This window comes from Cryptomeria japonica, chromosome 9 (assembly GCF_030272615.1).
Source record: "Cryptomeria japonica chromosome 9, Sugi_1.0, whole genome shotgun sequence".
NCBI lineage: Eukaryota > Viridiplantae > Streptophyta > Pinopsida > Cupressales > Cupressaceae > Cryptomeria > Cryptomeria japonica.
This window is the reverse complement of record NC_081413.1, coordinates 119,030,188-119,050,623: the sequence shown is the minus strand read 5'-3', so window position 1 is coordinate 119,050,623 and position 20,436 is coordinate 119,030,188. Positions and strand designations below refer to the sequence as shown.

Sequence of the window (20,436 nt, the reverse complement as noted above, 5' to 3'; positions counted from 1 at the left end):
TATTTAGCAAGCATCTTCAAATCTAATTATTTAGTATATGAACAACAAGCTACATTCAAGTATGATTTCATGATTGATTTTTTTATTACCTTTCTATGAGTCCTTGTTTAACTTTAATTTTCCTCTCTAGCTATGAAATGGTTGTTAATAACAATTAGGGGTGGACAAACTATCCATCCCGTGTCGCTACAAAACTTGGCCTCGTCCAACAAGAGGGCCCCTTTGATTTGTGGAGCCACCTCATATCAAAAGCCCTTGTCCCTCTCATATTAGTGCATGTGACTTGTAAAGAGAAGAGAATTACCTAGTTATATTAATCAATAGTTCATTGATAGTTAAAAGAACCATGTAACGCATAGATAAGTCATATTGCATAAAAAACGTAATTTATAGCCTCCATTAAATTTGAGACCTACATTGAAAGTGATCTAGTAATTCTCAACACATTTATCAATAATATAATGGGTCTATAATGATATTATGAGGTAACATAAGCACTACCGTGACATTGTTTCTACATGACATATTCATATTCTACCTATATTCATGGTACATCATTTTTGGAATATGATTTAAGAATTAAATACTTAGATGATAATTAAGAATTCATAGAAAATATTATGCTGATCATAATTGTTTTTATTGTTTCATAAAGTATAATTCTAAATACTCTTTTATTTTGCAATACTAATTCTAATCTCATAAACAATACACTTAATATATGAGGTGGAGCTCATACCATTTCCCATATTATAAAAAACAATATACTAGATTTATCCTACTCTTAACAATATTTCACTCCTATGTGGAAATTATGAGCGGGTCCAATTGGTCGTTTAAGCTTTGTGCAGAAGAAATTATCTTACATTTTAAAAAACTCAGGGAAGAAACATCCTCATTCTCATCCAGAATCCATTACATATGCTAAGAGGAGGTAAAATCTGTAAGCCTGGCTCTAGACTAGCTCATTAATGCGACTGATTTAATCTAAGGGAAAGCAGAAAACATGATAAATCGGGCTCGTGACCGCCACTTCCAAGCAGCGGTGCTGCAAAAATTATATCCTCCTCAACCTCTTTATGATGACGAAAATCAGCTTCCATACAGAGATAACCAGGTGTGAATTTTTTCTCAATCGACTTCTCTTTAATTACTTTAATCACCAAATAGATACAGTTTCTTTTATATTTTTTCGTTCAATAACGCAGACAATTAAATCGATATTCGCAATCGCATCAATCGAAGCATTTGCATTTTCATTTACCTCGTTGTATTCTGCATTGCCGATTACCATGGAATTAAGGGTTTCAAATGTTTCTGAAGTGGAATTTAGAGTCTCAAACACTTGTGAAATGGAATATAGCGTTTTAAATACTCGTGGAAAATGGATTTTCAAATTCTTGTGAAATGCAAAATTCTTAATTCATTAATTAATTACAAAATCAAAGGCAAAGAATTCGAATTAGTGTGGAAACTGAAAGAGGTGAACCGTGAAGGGATTCGAATTTACGTTGAAGCTGAAAAAGGTCAAGTGGAATATAGGGTTTCAAATACTTATGAAATGCAAAATTATTACTATCTGTTTATTATATAATTTTAAAACTGAAGGCATCTTTTTGTGGCCGTAACCTTGCTAACTTTTGTCTGCACATAACAAAACTAAGACATAAATAAGTAGGCGCACAAATTTATTGTCTTGCCAACCGAAATCAGTTCCTAATGCATAAGGAAATCAGCAGAAATAAGGGAAGAGCGTCGATAAAATGGAATAAAACAGCCTTAGGGATGGCGCACATCTTGAGTGGCAAATCCTGTCAATTATAGTCTCAGTCGTAACACTCAGGAAAATAAATCTGTCTCCTTATTTTATCAACGCACAGAAACTAAGTCTGTTATTTGCGATTTAATTGTGATTAAATTTAGTTAGTATTAACTAACAAATTTGCTATGCTATGTATCGTTGAGTTTATGTAAGGAAGTAATCGCCGGTGTAGAAGGATCGTGGCTCCACACAGGGGTCACGATCCTATGTGGAACCAATCGCCGGTGTAGAAGGATCGTGGCTCCACACAGGGGTCATGATCCTATGTGGAACCACGTATGGGATCGTGACCCCCTGTGGAGGCACGATCCAATGGAAACAAAAGATATATATGCGCTACCCTCTCTGTTTATAAGACATTCGATAGAAGAAAATAATATAGTGATCGGTAGTAAATATAATCGTTTGTTTTCATCTGCAGAGGCAAATCGATAAGACTAATAAAATCGGTTTTACATTCCTTATATCCAACGCTAAAACTTCTAAACTAGTTGTCTCAGAATTCTGATTGCTCAGAAAGTAATAACAGTCTATTTAAATTTACATGGTATCAGAGCCTAACTACTTAAAGATCCGAATGGACTGAAAGCGAAGTTTACAAAATTAAAGAGTTCTAAAATGGCGAACACAATCAGATTCGAGGACAGACTCGAAGGAGCAGCAAATTTTTTGGCTTGGAAAGTCAGAATTATGATAGTGTTAAAAGAGAACAAAGTAATCAAATTCATAAAAGAAGACAAGCCCGAACTTGTAGACGAACTTGAGAAAACTGTATGGAATGAAGGAAACGATAAAGCTGTAAAAATTGTGATAGATGTAGTAAGGGATCACATAATACCACTTATATTAAAATATGACAACGCATATGAAATGTTCAAAACCCTTGAAAGGACGTATGAAATAAACAATCCGAGCAAAACCCTAGCTCTAAAAAGACAGTTGAACCACATAAGTATAAATAAAGGTGAAACAATAAACTGATACTTCATGAGGATAGGTTCACTCAGAGATCAACTGCAAAAACTTGATTATCATGTCGAGAAGCAAGAACTATCAATGATTACCCTAGACGGATTACCTGAATCCTGGGAATCATTCAAACAAGGCATAAATGCAAGGGATAAATTCACAGAATTTGATCGACTAAGGGATGACTGTCTCCTTGAAGAATCAAGGCAAATGAAAGGGGGAAATCACAAAACTAAAGATGAAGACCTCCACATTCTGAATACCGACTCCCGTAAGAAAGGCAAGAAGAGAAACTTCAAGAAGAGAAAATCCCATCATGGGCAAAGCTTTCATAAGAAAGACATGTCAAAAATCCAATGTCATAGATGTGATTAGTATGGACATATGTCATTTAACTGTCCTGACAAAGTAAAACAGTAGGCATCATTCGCCAAAGTAGAGAGGAACACAGAACTTGAATCTGAGAAGTTTGTATTATATTCAGCACTATCAAGTCAAGCTTCAAACAAGTCTAACACTTGGGTGATAGATAGTGGATCGTCAAGACATGTCACCAGATTCAGAGAATTACTAGACTCAATGGAAAAGGGATCAAATGAAGAGGTAACAAAAGGGGATGACTCTGCACATCCTGTAAAGGGTGTCGGGACATGTACAATCAGACTGAAGTCTGGAATCTCAATCCAACTCACCGGGGTACTATTTGTACCAGGCATCAAAAGGAACTTAGTCTCTATCTCTGCACTTGAGGACGACAAATATAGAGTCTCATTCATAGAAGGAAAGGTAATGGCATGGCCAAAAACAGCTACCTTCAAAAGAGCACAAGTGATTGGTTACAGACAAGGGCACCTATATGAATTGTGTAATGAGCCAAATCAAACCTTACTTCATGAAGTCATAGATCAAGCAGAAATTTGGCATAGAAGACTAGGGCAATTACATTTTCGTGCTCTACCCTCTATGGAGAAATTAGTCACAAGACTACCTAAACTAAAGCCAATTCATTCAGATGTTTGGAAAGGATGTGCACTAGGGAAAAACACTAAAAGCTCTTTTCCTTGCAGTTCTAGAAAAACTAAAGGGGTACTAGAACTAGTTCACTCTGACTTATGTGGGCCTATGTCTAAACCATCACTAGGAAACGCATTATACTATGTAATCTTTGTAGACGATTTTTCTAGGAAAACTTGGATTTATTTCCTCAAAAGTAAAGAATCTGAAGATATTCTTAGGAAATTTAAAGAGTTCAAATCAAATTACAGAAAATCACTCTGGTAGGAAAATCAAAACTCTTAGGACTGACAATGGTAGGGAATACACATCAGAAGTGTTTAAAGAGTTTTGTAAAGATGCTGGGATTAAGAGGGAGTTCACTGTACCTTACAATCCTCAACAAAACGGGGTTGCTGAAAGAAAAAATAGAACAATAGTAGAAGCGGCAAGAGCTATGTTGTTAGATCAAAACCTAGAAATTGCACTTTGGGGAGAAGCCACTAATACCACTGTATACATTCAAAACAGATGTCCTCACTCTCATATTGGTGACAAAACTCCTGAAGAAGTCTTTATTGGAATTAAACCTGATATTAGCCATCTCAAAATATGTGGATGTCTTGTTTATATTTATGTACCTAAGGAGAAAAGAACTAAATTAGAACCTATTGGACAGAAAGGGATTTTTGTAGGATATAGTGAAACATCTAAAGCCTACCGAATATTCATCCCTAGTCAAAGACAAATAGAATTAAGCAGAGATGTCATATTTGAGGAAGATATAGCTATTAACAAAACAAGGAGTTCCATCACACCTGAAATCCCAACTAATTCCATTAATTTGGAAGAAGATTCTCTTTCTGAAACTCAGAGGGAGCATCCTGAGGATAACACCTTGGAACTTGAGAACACTACAACAGAGAATCCTAGGAAGAGACCACTATGGGCCACTAAAACAGTACAGGAAGCAGAATCCTTTGCAGCACCTAGAGGAACAGTTAGAGAAAGCAAAAGACCTTCAAAGTTTTCTAGCTATGTTACTCTAATGATAGACCTCATAAATGCTGAACCTTCAAGTGCCGGAGAGGCTCTTAAACAACAAGTATGGAAGGATGCCATGATAGAGGAATATCAATCTATCTTAAAGAATGATGTGTGGAAAATTGTGCCTAGACCTAAAGGAAAATTAGTTGCATCTTCTAAATGGCTCTTTAAAATTAAGCATGCTATTGATGGCAGTATAGAAAAACATAAGGCAAGATTTGTTGCTCGAGGTTTCTCACAGAAGGAAGGAATTGACTATGAAGAAACATTTGCACCTGTTGCACGATACACTTTTGTCAGAACAATCCTGGCTATAGCAGCATCTAAAGGATGGAAAGTTCATCAAATGGATGTAAAAACTGCATTTTTGAGGGATTTGAGGTAAATAATGCTAAAACACATGTATGCAAGTTAGAGAAAGCACTGTATGGATTAAAACAAGCTCCCAGAGCATGGTACGAAAGAATTGACAATTACTTATTAGAGATAGGTTTCTTTAAGAACATTGCTGATCCAAATCTGTATTTCAAAATAATCAAAGGTGAAATGTTGATACTCATATTATATGTAGATGACTTATTAATTACAGGCGAAGATCATCTCATTGCAAAATGCAAACAAGAACTAGCTTCAGAGTTTGAGATGAAGGATTTAGGTCTACTCCATTATTTCCTTGGATTAGAAGTATGGCAAAAACCAGATGGTATTTATCTAAATCAAGGACATTCTGAAGAGATTTGGAATGATGAATTGTAAGCCAATGTCATCTTCTATGGAAACAAATCTACATAAACTAAAAGAAGCTATAACAGATTCCAAATTTGTAGATCCAACATTATACAGACAGATTATTGGATCATTAATGTACCTAGTCAATACCAGACCTGATATATGTTATGCAGTAAATGCACTCAGTCAACACATGGTTGAACCCAAAGAAATACATTGGTTGCAGTAAAGCATATATTGAGATATCTACAAGGTACCTTGGACTATGGACTGCATTATGAACACACTGCATTGAACCTACATGGATACTTTGATTCAGATTGGGCTGGAAGCGTGATAGACAGGAAGAGCACTTCAAGATGCTGTTTCAGCTTAGGATCAGCCATGGTATCTTGGATCTGCATAAAACAATCATCCATAGCTCAGAGCTCCACAGAAGCTGAATATATAGCTGCATCCATGGCAGCTAAGGAAGCCGTATGGTTGAGGAAATTGATAGTAGGACTGTTTGGTGAAAGTCTGAAGCCTACTATCATTCATTGTGACAATCAGAGCTACATTAAACTTTCAGCGAATCCAGTTTTTCATGATAGATCCAAGCACATTGAAATCCCATATCACTATGTAAGAGACATGACAGAGAGAAAGGTAATAAGATTGGAATATGTCAATACAGGAGATCAGACAATTGACATTCTCACCAAACCCCTAGCAAGAGTGAAAATAGATCACTTCAGGAGGTATCTTGGTATGGTTAAACTATAATTGATGTCTTAAATTAATGTAAACTTCTTGGTCATATATTTGAGTATATGAAGTATGTAACCTTTCCCTGTGTTCATTCCTAAAGGATGACGATTCTTTAGTTAATGAACACTTGTATTTTAATATTGTAAGGTGACGATCTTATAAATGTTTGGAAGATCATATAAACTGAAAATCAGACAATTTGAATATTAGTAATATGATAAGTTATAGTAGACATTATGTAAGCGGATTAATGTCAGTGCACATACTATAACAGGGATATCAAAGTGAGTATATCCTTAGTATCACAGGCTGATACTTAAAACTGGATATCAAAGTGAGTATATCCTGAGTATCACACGATGATACTTCACATCTAGGTGATGTAATTCTCATGAGATTAGTGGTGAGCTCAATTAAGTTTTAGGTCTATACTCCTAAGATTAAGAGGAAGTGTTAATTATAGTCTCAGTCATAACACTCAGGGAAATAAATCTGTCTCCTTATTTTATCAACACACACAAACTAACTCTGTTATTTGCGATTTAATTGTGAAAAAATTTAGTTAGTATTAACTAACAAATTTGCTATGCTATGTATCGTTGAGTTTATGTAAGGAAGTAATCGCCGATGTAGAAGGATCGTGGCTCCACACAGGGGTCACGACCCTATGTGGAACCACGTGGTTCCACATAGGATCGTGACCCCCTGTGGAGGCACGATCCAATGGAAACAAAAGATATATATGCGCTACCCTCTTTGTTTATAAGACATGGTTCCACATAGGGTCGTGACCCCCTGTGGAGGCACGATCCAATGGAAACAAAAGATATATATGTGCTACCCTCTTTGTTTATAAGACATTCGATAGAAGAAAATAATACAGCGATTGGTAGTAAATATAATCGTTTGTTTTCATCTGCATAGGCAAATCGATAAGACTAATAAAATCGGTTTTACATTCCTTATATCCAACGCTAAAACTTCTAAACTAGTTGTCTCAGAATTCTGATTGCTCAGAAAGTAATAACAGTCTATTTAAATTTACAAATCCACTAGGAAAATCCTCTTGAAAAATGGCAATTTGGTTATAAAAGAACGTTTAGTATGAAGAAGAGAACAAGAAGTTGTAAAAGTATGCTTTCAGCTGGCAAAACCACTCCTAAACTCAGCTCAGTCAGTCATAAGGTGGCAAAGGCTTTAGTGATGTGCACCATACTAAGTCAGTCAGTTTTAAAGCATAGAAAAGATATAAAAGCATGCAGAAGCCAATATCTGTAGGTTGTTACCCTTGCAAACTTCACAAATGAATTCATATCTGCTGTTCATAGCAGAAGTATGGTGTTTTCTTCATAGTTTTAAACTTTTACGGGTCTTTCAAGGAGTTTTCAGTGCCATTATCAAAGGCTGTCAAGTACAGCAGCAGTGAAGTGCAGTTCTCAGTGTTTGGGTTTGCTATGACGAGATTTTTGGACTCCGATGGTGATATAAACAGTCATAACAGTCCTGGATCATTGGGTGACAATAGTATTTATAGAGCATACTTATCATCTCTTTTTTCTCTAATGTTTATCGTTGTTGATGAAAAGTTAGGACAGCAAGAATGAAGGGTTTCACCAGGCAAGGAAAAGTTCAACCATGGCTTTTTCAACCTAATCAAAACATACACAATGGTCCTTGTTGTGTCACAGAATCAAAGAAAGTTTCTCCAAGCTTCTAAGGTTGGGGGTTTCAAATTTAGAGGATTGGCTGATATATCCATTCTAGGGTTTCATTTTTAGTTTTCATCTTCAAAAGTGATTTTGCAGTCTGTAGTTGAATCAGTGAGATGCGTTCCAAGTTGATTGTCACTGTGGATTTACGGTGGCTAGGGTTTTGGAATTCTTCACAAGGTCTGAAGGGTTCAGCAGTTTAAACTTTCAAGTCAAAAGTAGCTTCAGATTTCCAAAAGGTCATTCATGTGCAACATGCTATTTTTAGCAGTGGCCACTGGATCAAGTAATAATCAACTCTGGCAGTGGCTCTTTTTGGGCAGTGGATACCTATTTTAGGATGTTTCTTTTTTTATTATTGTTTTAGGGATTATTTTTCTTTAAATTTTCGTTGCATTTTTTCTTAGGCCATTTGTTTTTTATTATTGTTTTAGGATTATTTTGCTTTGAAGTTTCTTTCCATTCTGTCTATCAATAAGGATGAACTCTTTACATTAGTGTTTTTCGATGTATTTTATTATTATTCTTAAATCCCTAAAATGCACTTTATTGAAAACCTAAAAATAAATGGCTTGAGCACGTAAACTCTGAATGATATTGGATTCTAAGCTTAAGCTGAAGACATTGTTATTTAGCTAAAGTGGTTATGAAATTTATGTTTGTAATTTCATAAAGTAAATCAAAAGAAGAGCATACATTCTCAAGCTTTATAATTGGCGAAGTGTGTGTTTAAATTGTAGCTTTGAATGCATTTTAACTATTTGCTTCCTAGAATCATGTAATGTTCATCTGTTTACTTCTTTCCTGTTGATGTAGATCTACTGGCTTCTGTCTTAGCCAATAAGTAAGCATTTTTTTTCTCCCTTCAAATCTTTGTTTGCAATAAAATAGCTGTCTCCGTTTTATCTAGTAGGAAGTTGCCATATTCGTTTGTGCATGAATAGATTGCTTCCCTTGGTTTTTGAAAATCTTGCTGTAGAGATTGAGTATTAATGATTAAGTTTATTCATCTGTGGGAAAAAACATGGCCATTCATTTTTCTATTCATGCAAAACCTCCATTAAAATCTTGTACAGTGTGCATGCTTGTAAAATTTGTTTATAGTTTTGGTCTAGGGTTAGTTTTAGGCTTAGTCAGGTCACAAGAAGTTTTTCCATACAATTTGCAGAATGGTCTATTGTATGAGAGAAAATTTAAAATGCTAGTACCAATCATGTATCCTTGTCAATTAGAGAAATCCTTTGCACGACATAATTAGGACACTAAACAGTTTAACTCTAGAAGTTGACAATCCAACGTTCTTAGACACCTAATGGACCATAGGATGAGAGATTATCCTATGGAGGCAAGCGTTAGTTTTTATTTGCTTCTATATAAACTATGAGTCTTAAGATGGTCATGTAGGGATTCTAGGGAATCTAGATTCTTTTGGTAGTTACATGATTGAAATTGTCCTTTGTACAGTAAGTCTCAAGCGAGCTTAGAAGATTTATAACAATTATTGACTACGATAATTGAATATTTATGTTCTGATTTATAATTTTATTGCATTTATTTAGCAAGTTTGGATTCACACACATAATAAGTAAAACCATATAGGTAAAGGTACTGGCAGTTTTTAAGGTCAATACCAAGTGAGTTGCCAATTTGTTGTATTAGGCTAGGAATTGTTTTTTCTGTTCACCTTAGATTATTTTGAGGTTTACAACTCTATCCCCCATTAGATTTGAACATATGACCTCCATTATGGAGTACACATGTCTTTACCATTAGGGCAGAGGTTGCATTTTCATTGGTTGTCTTGAATTGTAAATTTTAAGTATTGTATTTATTGATTTTTTGTATGAAACAATGATAGTTTAAAAAAACTAAAAGAACTTGCTTCTGTGACATTTGAACTAAAATGGTTAAAGGCCACAATAGCGAAGGTTTATGGGTGGAATTTAGTCAATGCATTGCCATAATTACAACCCTATCTCTAGGTGTACCTATGTCCACTAGAAGTGCCACCATGGGAATTGAATCAAAATTTGGGGCAAGTTTAGGCAGCTCATAGATAACTTGGGGTGAGCTTGTTTCCTTAATATGGTTACACTTGATGCCCGCATGAAAGAACATAATGGTGGGCTTTAGTCCATGCATGACCAAAATTGCAAAACCCTACCTCGAGTGTCCCTATTGCCACAAGCTGTAACATTCTTGTGGGATTTGAATATGGTTGTATGGTTTGAAACTTCTGATTCCTTGTTGCTAGATCCAAACCCATTGGGCCAAAATTGGGGTAAGTTTTGGGGCAGCACATACTAGAAATGGTGATTGGTTTGAGTCCTTAACATGGTTACACTTAGTCGTATTTAAGGTGTATCTTTATTGAAACATAGTGATGGTTTTTGGTCCATGTATTGCCATAGTGGCAATCCTTACCTCGAGATGTCACCATGGCCGCTACAAAGTGTGCTATAGGTGTGGCATTTGAACCTAGGTCTATGGTTTGAAACATGAACTACGGTAGAAAGGAGCTTGTATCCCTCAACCAAATGTTACTAGCTTTATTTGGATTCATGCATTTGTATCTCAAACAAGTCTACAAATGCTGCTACAACCTTAGGAGCATTACTAGGATAGGGTTTGACTTAGCAAATTAGAAGTATAAATGGAATTTAATTTCCAGGAATTTGATTGGGAAATAGTCAAAAGAGCATGACCCAAAATGATTTTTATTTTTCAGTTTTTTAAAACTAGCACAAGGATTTGGGGTAGCGGCTAGCGCCCTCTATGGGGGTCGAGGGGTATTGCCCCTCACCAGATCTGCCACCGAGTAAAAATTAAAGCCTTTGAGATCACACAGATCTTCATGGCACTGCCATTTTTCATTATTTTATTCTTTTAACTTGTCCCCCAAAATTCCTCCAATTCCTTAAAAAAGCACTCGACTTTCATCCTTTACATCAAATTATTTTCAACTTTTATTCTTTTTTTCTTCTTGATTTTCATAAACGTAGCCAAATCTACCATAGGGGCTTGTTGATTCCAGTGAGTTTCACCAGACTCACCAGGTTCTTGAGTCAAGTCCCTAGGCCTCAGTTTGGTCAACTCAGCTCAAGACTCACTGAGTTTGGGTGAGTCCCAGCTAGCCACTATAACTCTCAAACCCTCCGGCAAGTCACTATAACTCCTAAACCCTCAAATCTGTGGTTGTCATACAAAAACATACATAAGCGGTTGATGATTTGAATCTTAGAAAATATAACCTCATTAATTGAAATATCTTTTTATCATTAATGAGTTATTTGACTTCCATTTCACTAACATGTACAAACAAGGATAAATTTAATGATAATAGCATATGTTTTGCAACAATATGGATAAACGGCAAAGTTGCATGGACATTGATACAGATACGGTATCAGATACGGATACAACCATTTTTGAAGACCCCCAATATGGATACGGTTGGATACAACATTCATAAAAGGCACATACACGTAGTTGATGCAAATGTCAATTTTCTAAGTTATTAGAGGAGATTTTCATTATATCAAAGCAATATAGACACATAATCGCTCCATAAATAATTATAAGTTGATTAAAAAATTTACAATATGTAAAAACTAGTAGAGCTGCATTGGAGGATAACCCAAGAAAATAGGTTGCTGAAATAGAAGAAACATTTCATTTGTCTTCCTCATTTGGTGTAGGTTTTTTAATACCAATTTTTTTTTTGCATGATTGAAGTTTTTAAAATTAAGTTTAGGAAGATTTATGTTAATCACACAGTATCTGGCATGGCTGGAAATCAAGGTTTTCGGGCACACATGGGTATGGTATCTGACATCTATCCATGCTGTATGGTATTTGTATCCATATTGTATACGGGGATACTCATGCCTGGGGAGTGGCAGAGGTGCATCTGGCTATTCTTGATGAACAAGGGGTAATTTTAAGAGGTAGGATCACTTAGAGGCATGTTGCATATTTTACATCATGTTTCCTTTACAAAATGAAGGCCACTTCGAGGTCGACGCAAGAATGCTACTATGCACCTGTCATTTTGAGGGTGAAGGAATAGTGAAGAACCTTCTTTCCATGTGAGAGTAAATAAAGACACTAGAAGATATAGAACAAAGATGATGACATCCTCTAAGATTTCAAATTTTCAAATATACAAAATAGGATTTTGGTAAAAAACGCAGAGTGAAAGAAGGAAGACTAAAAGAAGTAAATAAAGATGATTACATTAACTTCCAATCAGAAATCTTGTCCATAATAACACATACAATACCAATCACTGGAAACTGTGCACTAAATGGTGCAGCTGGTATTTTATCTTTAAAATAGGCAAAAACAACTAGCAAAACTTTATAATTGCAATAAATTTTTACTTATTATATCTTTTGTTTTTTAAGAAAGCTAATTAGTAATTACTCTATTTTTCATTGAATGTTAGGTGCCGCAGGTTGAGCAAGATCAAATAATTGAAGTATCTGAGACTGTACGGAATGTTCCCTCTGAAGGCAAGTTCTTTTCAAAGCATGTATCCCTTTGATCCATTTTGTAATGTCCCCTTTTGGTAGGACGCTAAATCTTGCCCACTATACTCATAGAATTATTGCAGGTTATGTAATTTCAGTCTGTTGCAGTAATTTGGACAGATTCAATTCGATGCTGTTTCCCTCTTTGAAAGATGAACTCTGCTCTCTTGGTTGAGTGTTATTGCTGAATGGTTCGATCTGTATTTGATTGCTGAAGATTCTTTGCTCTCTTAGGAGAATTGATGTTATGTATTAATTTCTTCCTTTGATGGAAGTCCCCTTCAATGCTTGGAATGAATTCTCCTTTATACTTTATTGGTGGAAGGGTCACCACCTTTCATAAGAACCGAGTCACCACTTTTCATTGTTGCCCTTGAGAATAATATATTATTCCTCAAATTGATCTGCCCCTATTTTTTTTCTCCTTAAATGAAAACTTCTCCTCTTTATATCTTCGAATGTGAGGGAGAGTCACACCTCTTCATAATGGTCACAACCCTTCACAATTACCACCCTTTGAAAGGGTCACAACCCTTCACAATTACCACCCTTCGAAAGGGTCACAACCCTTCATCATTGCTGCCCCTTTGGAAGAGTCACTTCCTTATCTTCTTCCCATTAATGCTTCCTTAATTCCTTTGCTCCCTTCTTTCTTCCTTCATCTTTTTTCTCCCCAAATGAAGCTATCTTCTCTCCCTTTTATATCTCATGTTTGAGGGAGTCACAACTTTTCATTTCATGCCTTCGACCATTCATTAAACTTAACTAAATTTTAATTATATTAAATTTTATTTTTATTATTTTATATTTTAATTTATTATTATTATTATTAATAAATCCTATTTCAACAAGGGGACATTACACATTTGGCATGAAATAAAAACATAGTGTTCAGCTGTTTGATATGATTGAATTTATAGGGGTGGAGCAAAATAGGCCTTTTTTGCAATTCAACTATGTAATGTTCTTTAATCATGTATTGCAGATCAGACTGATTCCCATGCCTCAGACTCTCCGAGCAATTCTGATGAAAAAAATGGCCAACATCTCACAAGGGCACAAAGAAAGAGAATAAGGAAAAGGAAGATGAAAGAGGCTGCCTCAAGGTCAAAGAAATTTGTTGGACCTTTGCTTCCAGACAACCACATTCAGGAGAACTTTACCTCTGAAACTTCTAAATGGCTTGATGCAGAATGTTCTGGTTCCAAATCTGAGACAGAAAACACAATAATAGATGCTGTTAGATCCACTGATCCTCCTGTTGGAATAGGTAGGATGATTCAAAATTTCAAACAAAATTTGCTTGTTCTTTTGTATTTACGTTTTGTTTACTCCATGCTCAAATTGGCTCTTTTTTTTTTCAGCCTTACAATAAACAACATCAAGAAGTCTCCTATTTAACTTTATGAGTTTTTCTTTATGTTTCAAATATTGAAATCAAGACTCAGGTTCATCTACTTGTCATGGGAAATTGAAGCAAAGAAGACGTGCAAAAAAATTGAAGCAAGAGAATGCTAAATCAGCTCAAAGGTTAGCCATTTTTTCCACAGAGAAATGAAGCATGGATATCTTCTACCTGAACTGCCACGCTGAATGCTAAAGTTCTGAATATTATGTTTCTTAGGTTAATTTGTGCAGTAGATTGTAGACCTAATCATTTCATTTAATCTGGCATCTCAAGTAATGTGCTTTGTTGTTTAGTGGAACAGTTTGATCAACCTCCTATGAGTTGATTGCATGTGGCTTTTTATTTTACAGGGAAAACTTGAGCAAAGTTTTTATGGCGGAATCCTGTGAAACTGGATATATTCTTAAACACCTATGATATGTACTACTATCATTTTCACATCAAAGCCTGTGTCAATTAATGCGCTGAAATAGGTTTGATGGGTTTCTATCATGATGATTGACAACTTACAATTCCTGGATCACTGATGAAGAATGCACAGATCTGGTAAGTGATTTAATACCCATTCAAAATTACTTGAACCCATTATAAGACTAAAAGGGATGCATGGCAATTCAAACTTCTGATTGATCATCGTTAATGAAATGAAATTATTTTTCCCTCCATTTTCAGGTTGGAAATGTGTGGACTTCCTTTGGTTGGCCTTGACTGCAGAAAATGTGCATTCCAGGATGCATTATAACAGAACAGATTATTCCTGCTTTGCTGGAGATTGTATCAAAGAATTCATCTATTATCCTTTGTCGTTTAAGGATAACTTAGTAGGCAAAACATATGACCTGCAGCTTGCAAATGATAAGAAAATATCAGAACCAAAACATCTTGAAACCAAGAGATGACTTTTTTTAAATTTTAGAACCCACCAAACAGAATGAAAATGCCAATCAGGTGATTTTAAAAAATTGGTTGGCTAGATGAGTATGGCTGTATTATTTGTGAAAGTTTTTCTTTTGCTTGCACTTTTTATAATTTTATCGGGGAAAATAGGATAACAGATCTAAATAGCAAATAGCTAGCCAATAATAGATAGTATTACCGTCTTTACAGTTAAGTTTGTTGAATTGCTTTCTAATGTTAATGTTGTTGAATTGCACCATGAACGTGTTGCAAGTTGCCATTAGCAGCCACATAGCTTCTCAGATTTAGTGGAATTGAAAATTCTCATGGCTCCTTATCACAAACTTGAGGTGGTTCACATAGTAAAATGTATTTAAATTTGTAAAATAATCTCAAATGAATATACACTCAAAACTGAAGTAGCATTTACTAATTTATTTATACTGGTAAGGGAAGCTCATCTTTGGTTGGGATGTTCCGAAACCCTGTGATTTGTGGGCATTTACTGTTGGTTTTAGTCTGAGTGCTGCATGTGGATTGGGATTGACCCAAGAAAGGATGAAAAAGATCTCTAGGTATGAAACAAATGCATAGAAGTTTGGGTTAAGATGAGCACAACAAATGGGTAATTACAACAAATGTAAGGGGATAGGTGCTAAATATGGACAGAGTAAGAGTGAATGTATGGAAGTGTGCGAATGGGAATGGACAAAAGGATTTGGGAAGGAGCCAAACCTCAAGGGTTTGTCACTTATTTTATAATACAATTTTATGAAAATGGGACTAATACTAAATGGGATTGGCATGTGTTAGCAAATTTCATTAAATTATTTTTCCCTCACTTTTAGGTGTACATGAATCTAAAAATGTTTTTAAAAGTTTGAATATTCTTAGTCATGCATGCAAATTAATTATTCAAACATAAAAGGAGACCCATCTTGATTTCTCGCTGTGGTTCTCTTCATGATCCAAGCACTGCAAAGGATCTTGGAAAACATAGAAAAGAATTGGTGCACTGCATAGCTTCTATCACATAATGGGCACAAATTACAAATTTGCTTTAAATGTGTCCTGTTCCTTCCTTGGTCGTTGTAAATATCCTGAATAAAGCAATTATTATAATAATTTCCAATGAATGATTATTAGAAATTTATTTATTAAATATTATTATTACTAGTAATATTCATGAGATATTCAAATGAAAACTAAGTTAATATTATAAACATAATTTACATATCCGTAACTGCATCTCAAAGATTGGAGAAGATCGATACACAACATAAATATCGATCTGCTTCATACATAACTGACGATGATGGTGTGTAGCAATTGAGATAAAGATAACCATAGCAGGACATAGCGATGGTCCATCACTATTGAATAGACAGAACAATCAATCCTCATCAATATCCAATAAAGGAAGATGCTACAAACTATATCAATAGATTACCGATTAACAACGTACAGATTATTTCCATTATGAATAGGCAATCGATCACCATTGGGGAACCAATTATATCGATGGAGGCAACTGCCATCATGAAACTCATTTTCTACATTCATAGTTGTATGAAAGAATAGGAAAGAAAAGTGATTAAATTAAGACACATAATGATGACGTAAGGAGGACGATTAGTTATGGGTGCGATTTGAATACTAAATGGAGTTGCCAATAACTAATTAATTACTACAAAGTGATGCGATTCATAGTGTTAAGGAGTCCCGAACAAGGAGGTGTGTCTCGTCGATAAGAAGAGATGCAACTCCTTTCATTGGTAAGATATAAGATAGCCGTGGGGGAGATTAATGGAAAAGGGGAGGAAGGAAGGAGGAGATTATAGGGATATACTTTGCAGACCTACGTGGAGGAAATCCACTATGGGTTAGATAACCAGATCGTTTGAACATAAGGATCGTCCAGATCAGATCTGAACTGTTATTAATTAACATCTTTGTTCTTGCTGGTATGCATGGTAACGTGTTTAATATGTATGCTTATATATATGAAGTCCGATAATGTTCTTGTGCAGAATAATAATAATAATAATAATAAAAAAAAATAGTAATAATAATGATAATGTTTTATAAGAACTGCGTATGTTGTAATATATATAATGATAATATCTGAGAATAAATAATGTATATAAATAAAATATATGTATATTAATAATAAGTATTAGAATATAAATCAGATAGAATCTTTAAGTTAATATCAGAAAGAAGCCTATGTTTCTAGTTATCATTGATTGGATTCATGTTTAAGATAGTTTTGTCTCCTAATTAATTTGGTTTAAGTCATAAGTACGTTGAGATAGATTAATTATGGTTAAAAAAGCCTAAACTTGGTAGGGGACATTACAAAATGTCTTGAGAAAATGTGAAAGGAAGAAATAGAAAGGGTTAGCAAATCTTGCCTATGCAGAAATTGATACTGAATAATGTGCAATATGGCAGCAACAATGTGGTATGCCGCTTCAGGCATAACCAAATAAAGTGGTAAAGATTCATCCAATTATAGTGACGAGTCTATACAATTATACGATATTCACCACCTTTAATTGGTTGTACTCATGTGCAAGGAATTGAAGAACAAGCAAGGCATTGCACGATAGATGCTAAAGCATATAGATTGAAGATGATCATCAAAGTATACATAAATTTGCCTCCTATATAGGCAAATAGAAAAGGTATGATGGCTTCGGAGTTTTAATAAGAAAAGCTACAATGTCCCCAATATAGCTCAGAAAATGGAAGTGTAATAGAGCATGGACAAATGCATGGTGCCCTCTAATGTAATAAGGTAGTTAAAGGAGCATGATTGGACATTGAAGGTACAATATAGCAAGGGAAAGGCATGGTGTTAGCTAGTGTAATAAGGTAGCACTAACACAATGATAGGACAATGAAGGTACATGTGGTGACAATATAAGATATTAAGGAATGAGCATAAAATTTAACAAGGTTTAAGTTATACATGTGGTGACAGTATAAGGAATGGGCATAAAATTTAACAAGGTAGAAGTTAATTGTGTGATAAGGCTCATAAGCATATGATCAAATCATGGTAGGGATCATAAGCATGGATTATAGAAACATAGGTAGGTTAGCTTGAGAAGCATAAATAGATAAAAATAAAAAATCAGAATAAAATCAAAGCATAAGGATGTATAAGGAACTATAAAAGTAGGAAATAGTAGGGGAAATGATCAACTAAAGTGGGAAACCTAGGTAATCATAAGATTAAAGTACGAAATGCAAGAGCATGGAGATGGGCAAGAAAGATGTAAACAAGCACATGAGCTAATAAGTAAGAAAGAAGGAAAAATGCTCCTCAAGAAGGTGAAGGCAAACTTGAAACATGAAATAGAAGGTAGAATGAACACTTTAAAAACAACAAACAAGGCATAGTCAAGGTGGCCAAAGTGCAAGGAAACAATCTATAGACAATATATATTACATAGTATATATTGATGCTTGTGAATCATCAAATGAATCTAGGAGGATTACCATCCTCCAATAGATCATATTCATCCCAACATATTTCATCATAAATTTTCTTCATTATGACTTGCTTTTAAGATGACACGTTTCTTTTTGGTGATATTTTATTTTTGTGCACATTGCCAATTAGTTGCAAAGTGAGTGGTTTTTTCTTAACCCATTCTTGGTTCTTTGATGGTGGTTGTTTAGAAATGTTTGGCACTCGATGTGCCACAACACATTGTTTTTGAAATTATCAATGGCTTAACATTCCAATGCATCCATTCAAAGACAAAGAAATAATGCATCTCAATATATTAATTAACATTCCATTACTTATCAATGAAATTCTAGAATGTGCAATGTTCTTGATTTCTACTTGTAACTTGGAAATTTGCATACCCTTTCAACTTCATTTTATGTTTTGTGCTCACTTTGGTGTCCATTCCCTTAGTGTTTTTGTAGGTTCATTTCAACCCTTGCATTAACCTATTTCCTTTCCATGGTGGTTAGGCCTTACTTGTGATTACCTTTAAATGTCAGTTTAGTGTTGACTTTATGTTAATTTAGTTTCATCCTCTTTGAGCCCAAACTATTTGGACAATAGTGCATCACAGAGACATTTGTGCATTGCAGTAACATCCTATGCCAATTTTTGTTTGGTAGTTGTTTCTGATTATTTTTTCGCTTGTCATCTTCCCAAATCAATGCAAAAAACTTGGGATATTTCCAGACAACTTGTTAGCCTCTTCCTTTTGCCCTCTCTCTTTCTTTTTGAATGGATCTCTTTTGTTCTTGTCTTTCACTTGGAACTTTCAAGCAATTTCAAGCTCTCTTTATGGCTCTCTTTAGCTCCACATCTTTCTACAATACTCTTACAACCCTTAATAACTCTCTCGAGCTCTATAGCTTTCTTCACCACTCTTAACAACATTCTTTTTAGCTTTTTCTTTTTCTATGTAGCTTCCTCAAGCCTATATGGATGATTTTTTTCATGTTTCTTATTATTATTGTAAGCATTTTTCTTGTTGTGCCCTTTAGTATTTTGGTATTCTCACATCCTTTTTCTTTCATTCTAATTACACTATTTTGCACATTCACAACTCTGACCACTAGACACACTTGGGATAACAACATTCATAGACTATTTTTCTATCTATCTATCTATCTATCTATCAATCTTACAAAGGTTCACAAATACTTTATTTCTTGTAAATCCATTCCTATTTTTCATTTAAATTGTGTAAATCTTGTTATTTAGTTTATTTCTCTACATTTCCATTATCTAGTATTTGTTGGCGTGTTTCTATTTTTGGTTTTACTAACTAGGCAAACAACAAAGTTGGTTTTTTATATTTTTTTGAAAGCTCTTCTATAGTTTGTTTGTATGAATAGTGTGTTGTGCAAAAAGTTTGTGACACACACTGGCATCCCAGTTAGAGGTCTGAGTTTCTGATTCCCTTTATCAGGGAAGAGCATTCTTCTCTACTCTTTTAGAGATCTATGAACTCTAGACTTCCTAAGGCTCAGACTCAATTGGCACTTACATTATACTTGATATGAGCGAGTAGGCACCTTTTATAGACCAATCCCACCGCCTTTTCATGATCAAGGAAATGATGTAGTTTGAGTTTCGTGAACTAACACACGACACGCAAAAAACAGAAGATCTCTGTATCACTAGTGGATAGGTGGTCCCTTCTGTCTCATAGCTTTCTTAAAAAACGTGGTATCAGAGCTTGTATGCCAAACAGGTTTCACTTTGTAAACATTTGAGCATTAATGAATATCTCATATGTCTCCAAAGTTTCCATTATTGTGTTGCTCTTGCTTGAACTTTGCTTCTTTTAATTCAAAAGCTTAAATGATTTATAGCTCTCTGTAATGCTCTTTCTATAGTCTCTCACATATCCTTGAAAAAACCGCGGTAAGACCTAAATTCGTAAGACCCATTATTCATCCATGTTTAGGCATTGTTAGGCAGATTAAGGCAGTAAGACTTGTGATTCAAGCAGAGATTTGAGCGCAGATCTGAGTGGATCAGAATGGTGGATAAGTCAAAGGAAGATGCAAAATTGAACCAGCAGGTTCACACAATTG

At 34.8% G+C, this 20,436-nt stretch overlaps 1 protein-coding gene across 2 annotated transcripts; it reads left to right on the top strand.

Annotated features, from left to right (window-relative positions):
• The first annotated feature begins 789 nt into the window (after positions 1-789).
• Positions 790-15,027, top strand: LOC131062772 (uncharacterized). Of its 2 annotated transcripts, none has more exons than XM_057996502.2 (6): positions 790-1,117; positions 12,476-12,533; positions 13,537-13,821; positions 13,994-14,081; positions 14,310-14,505; positions 14,632-15,027. In XM_057996502.2, the coding sequence occupies exons 1-5, from the start codon at positions 1,007-1,009 to the stop codon at positions 14,374-14,376; spliced, it is 609 nt and encodes a 202-aa protein (XP_057852485.1). In that variant the 5' UTR covers positions 790-1,006; the 3' UTR covers positions 14,377-14,505; positions 14,632-15,027. The 2 variants fall into 2 exon arrangements, with proteins under 2 accessions (XP_057852485.1, XP_057852484.1); XM_057996501.2 differs by having other exon boundaries at positions 792-1,117; positions 12,467-12,533; positions 14,632-15,025.
• Positions 15,028-20,436: the final 5,409 nt, after the last annotated feature.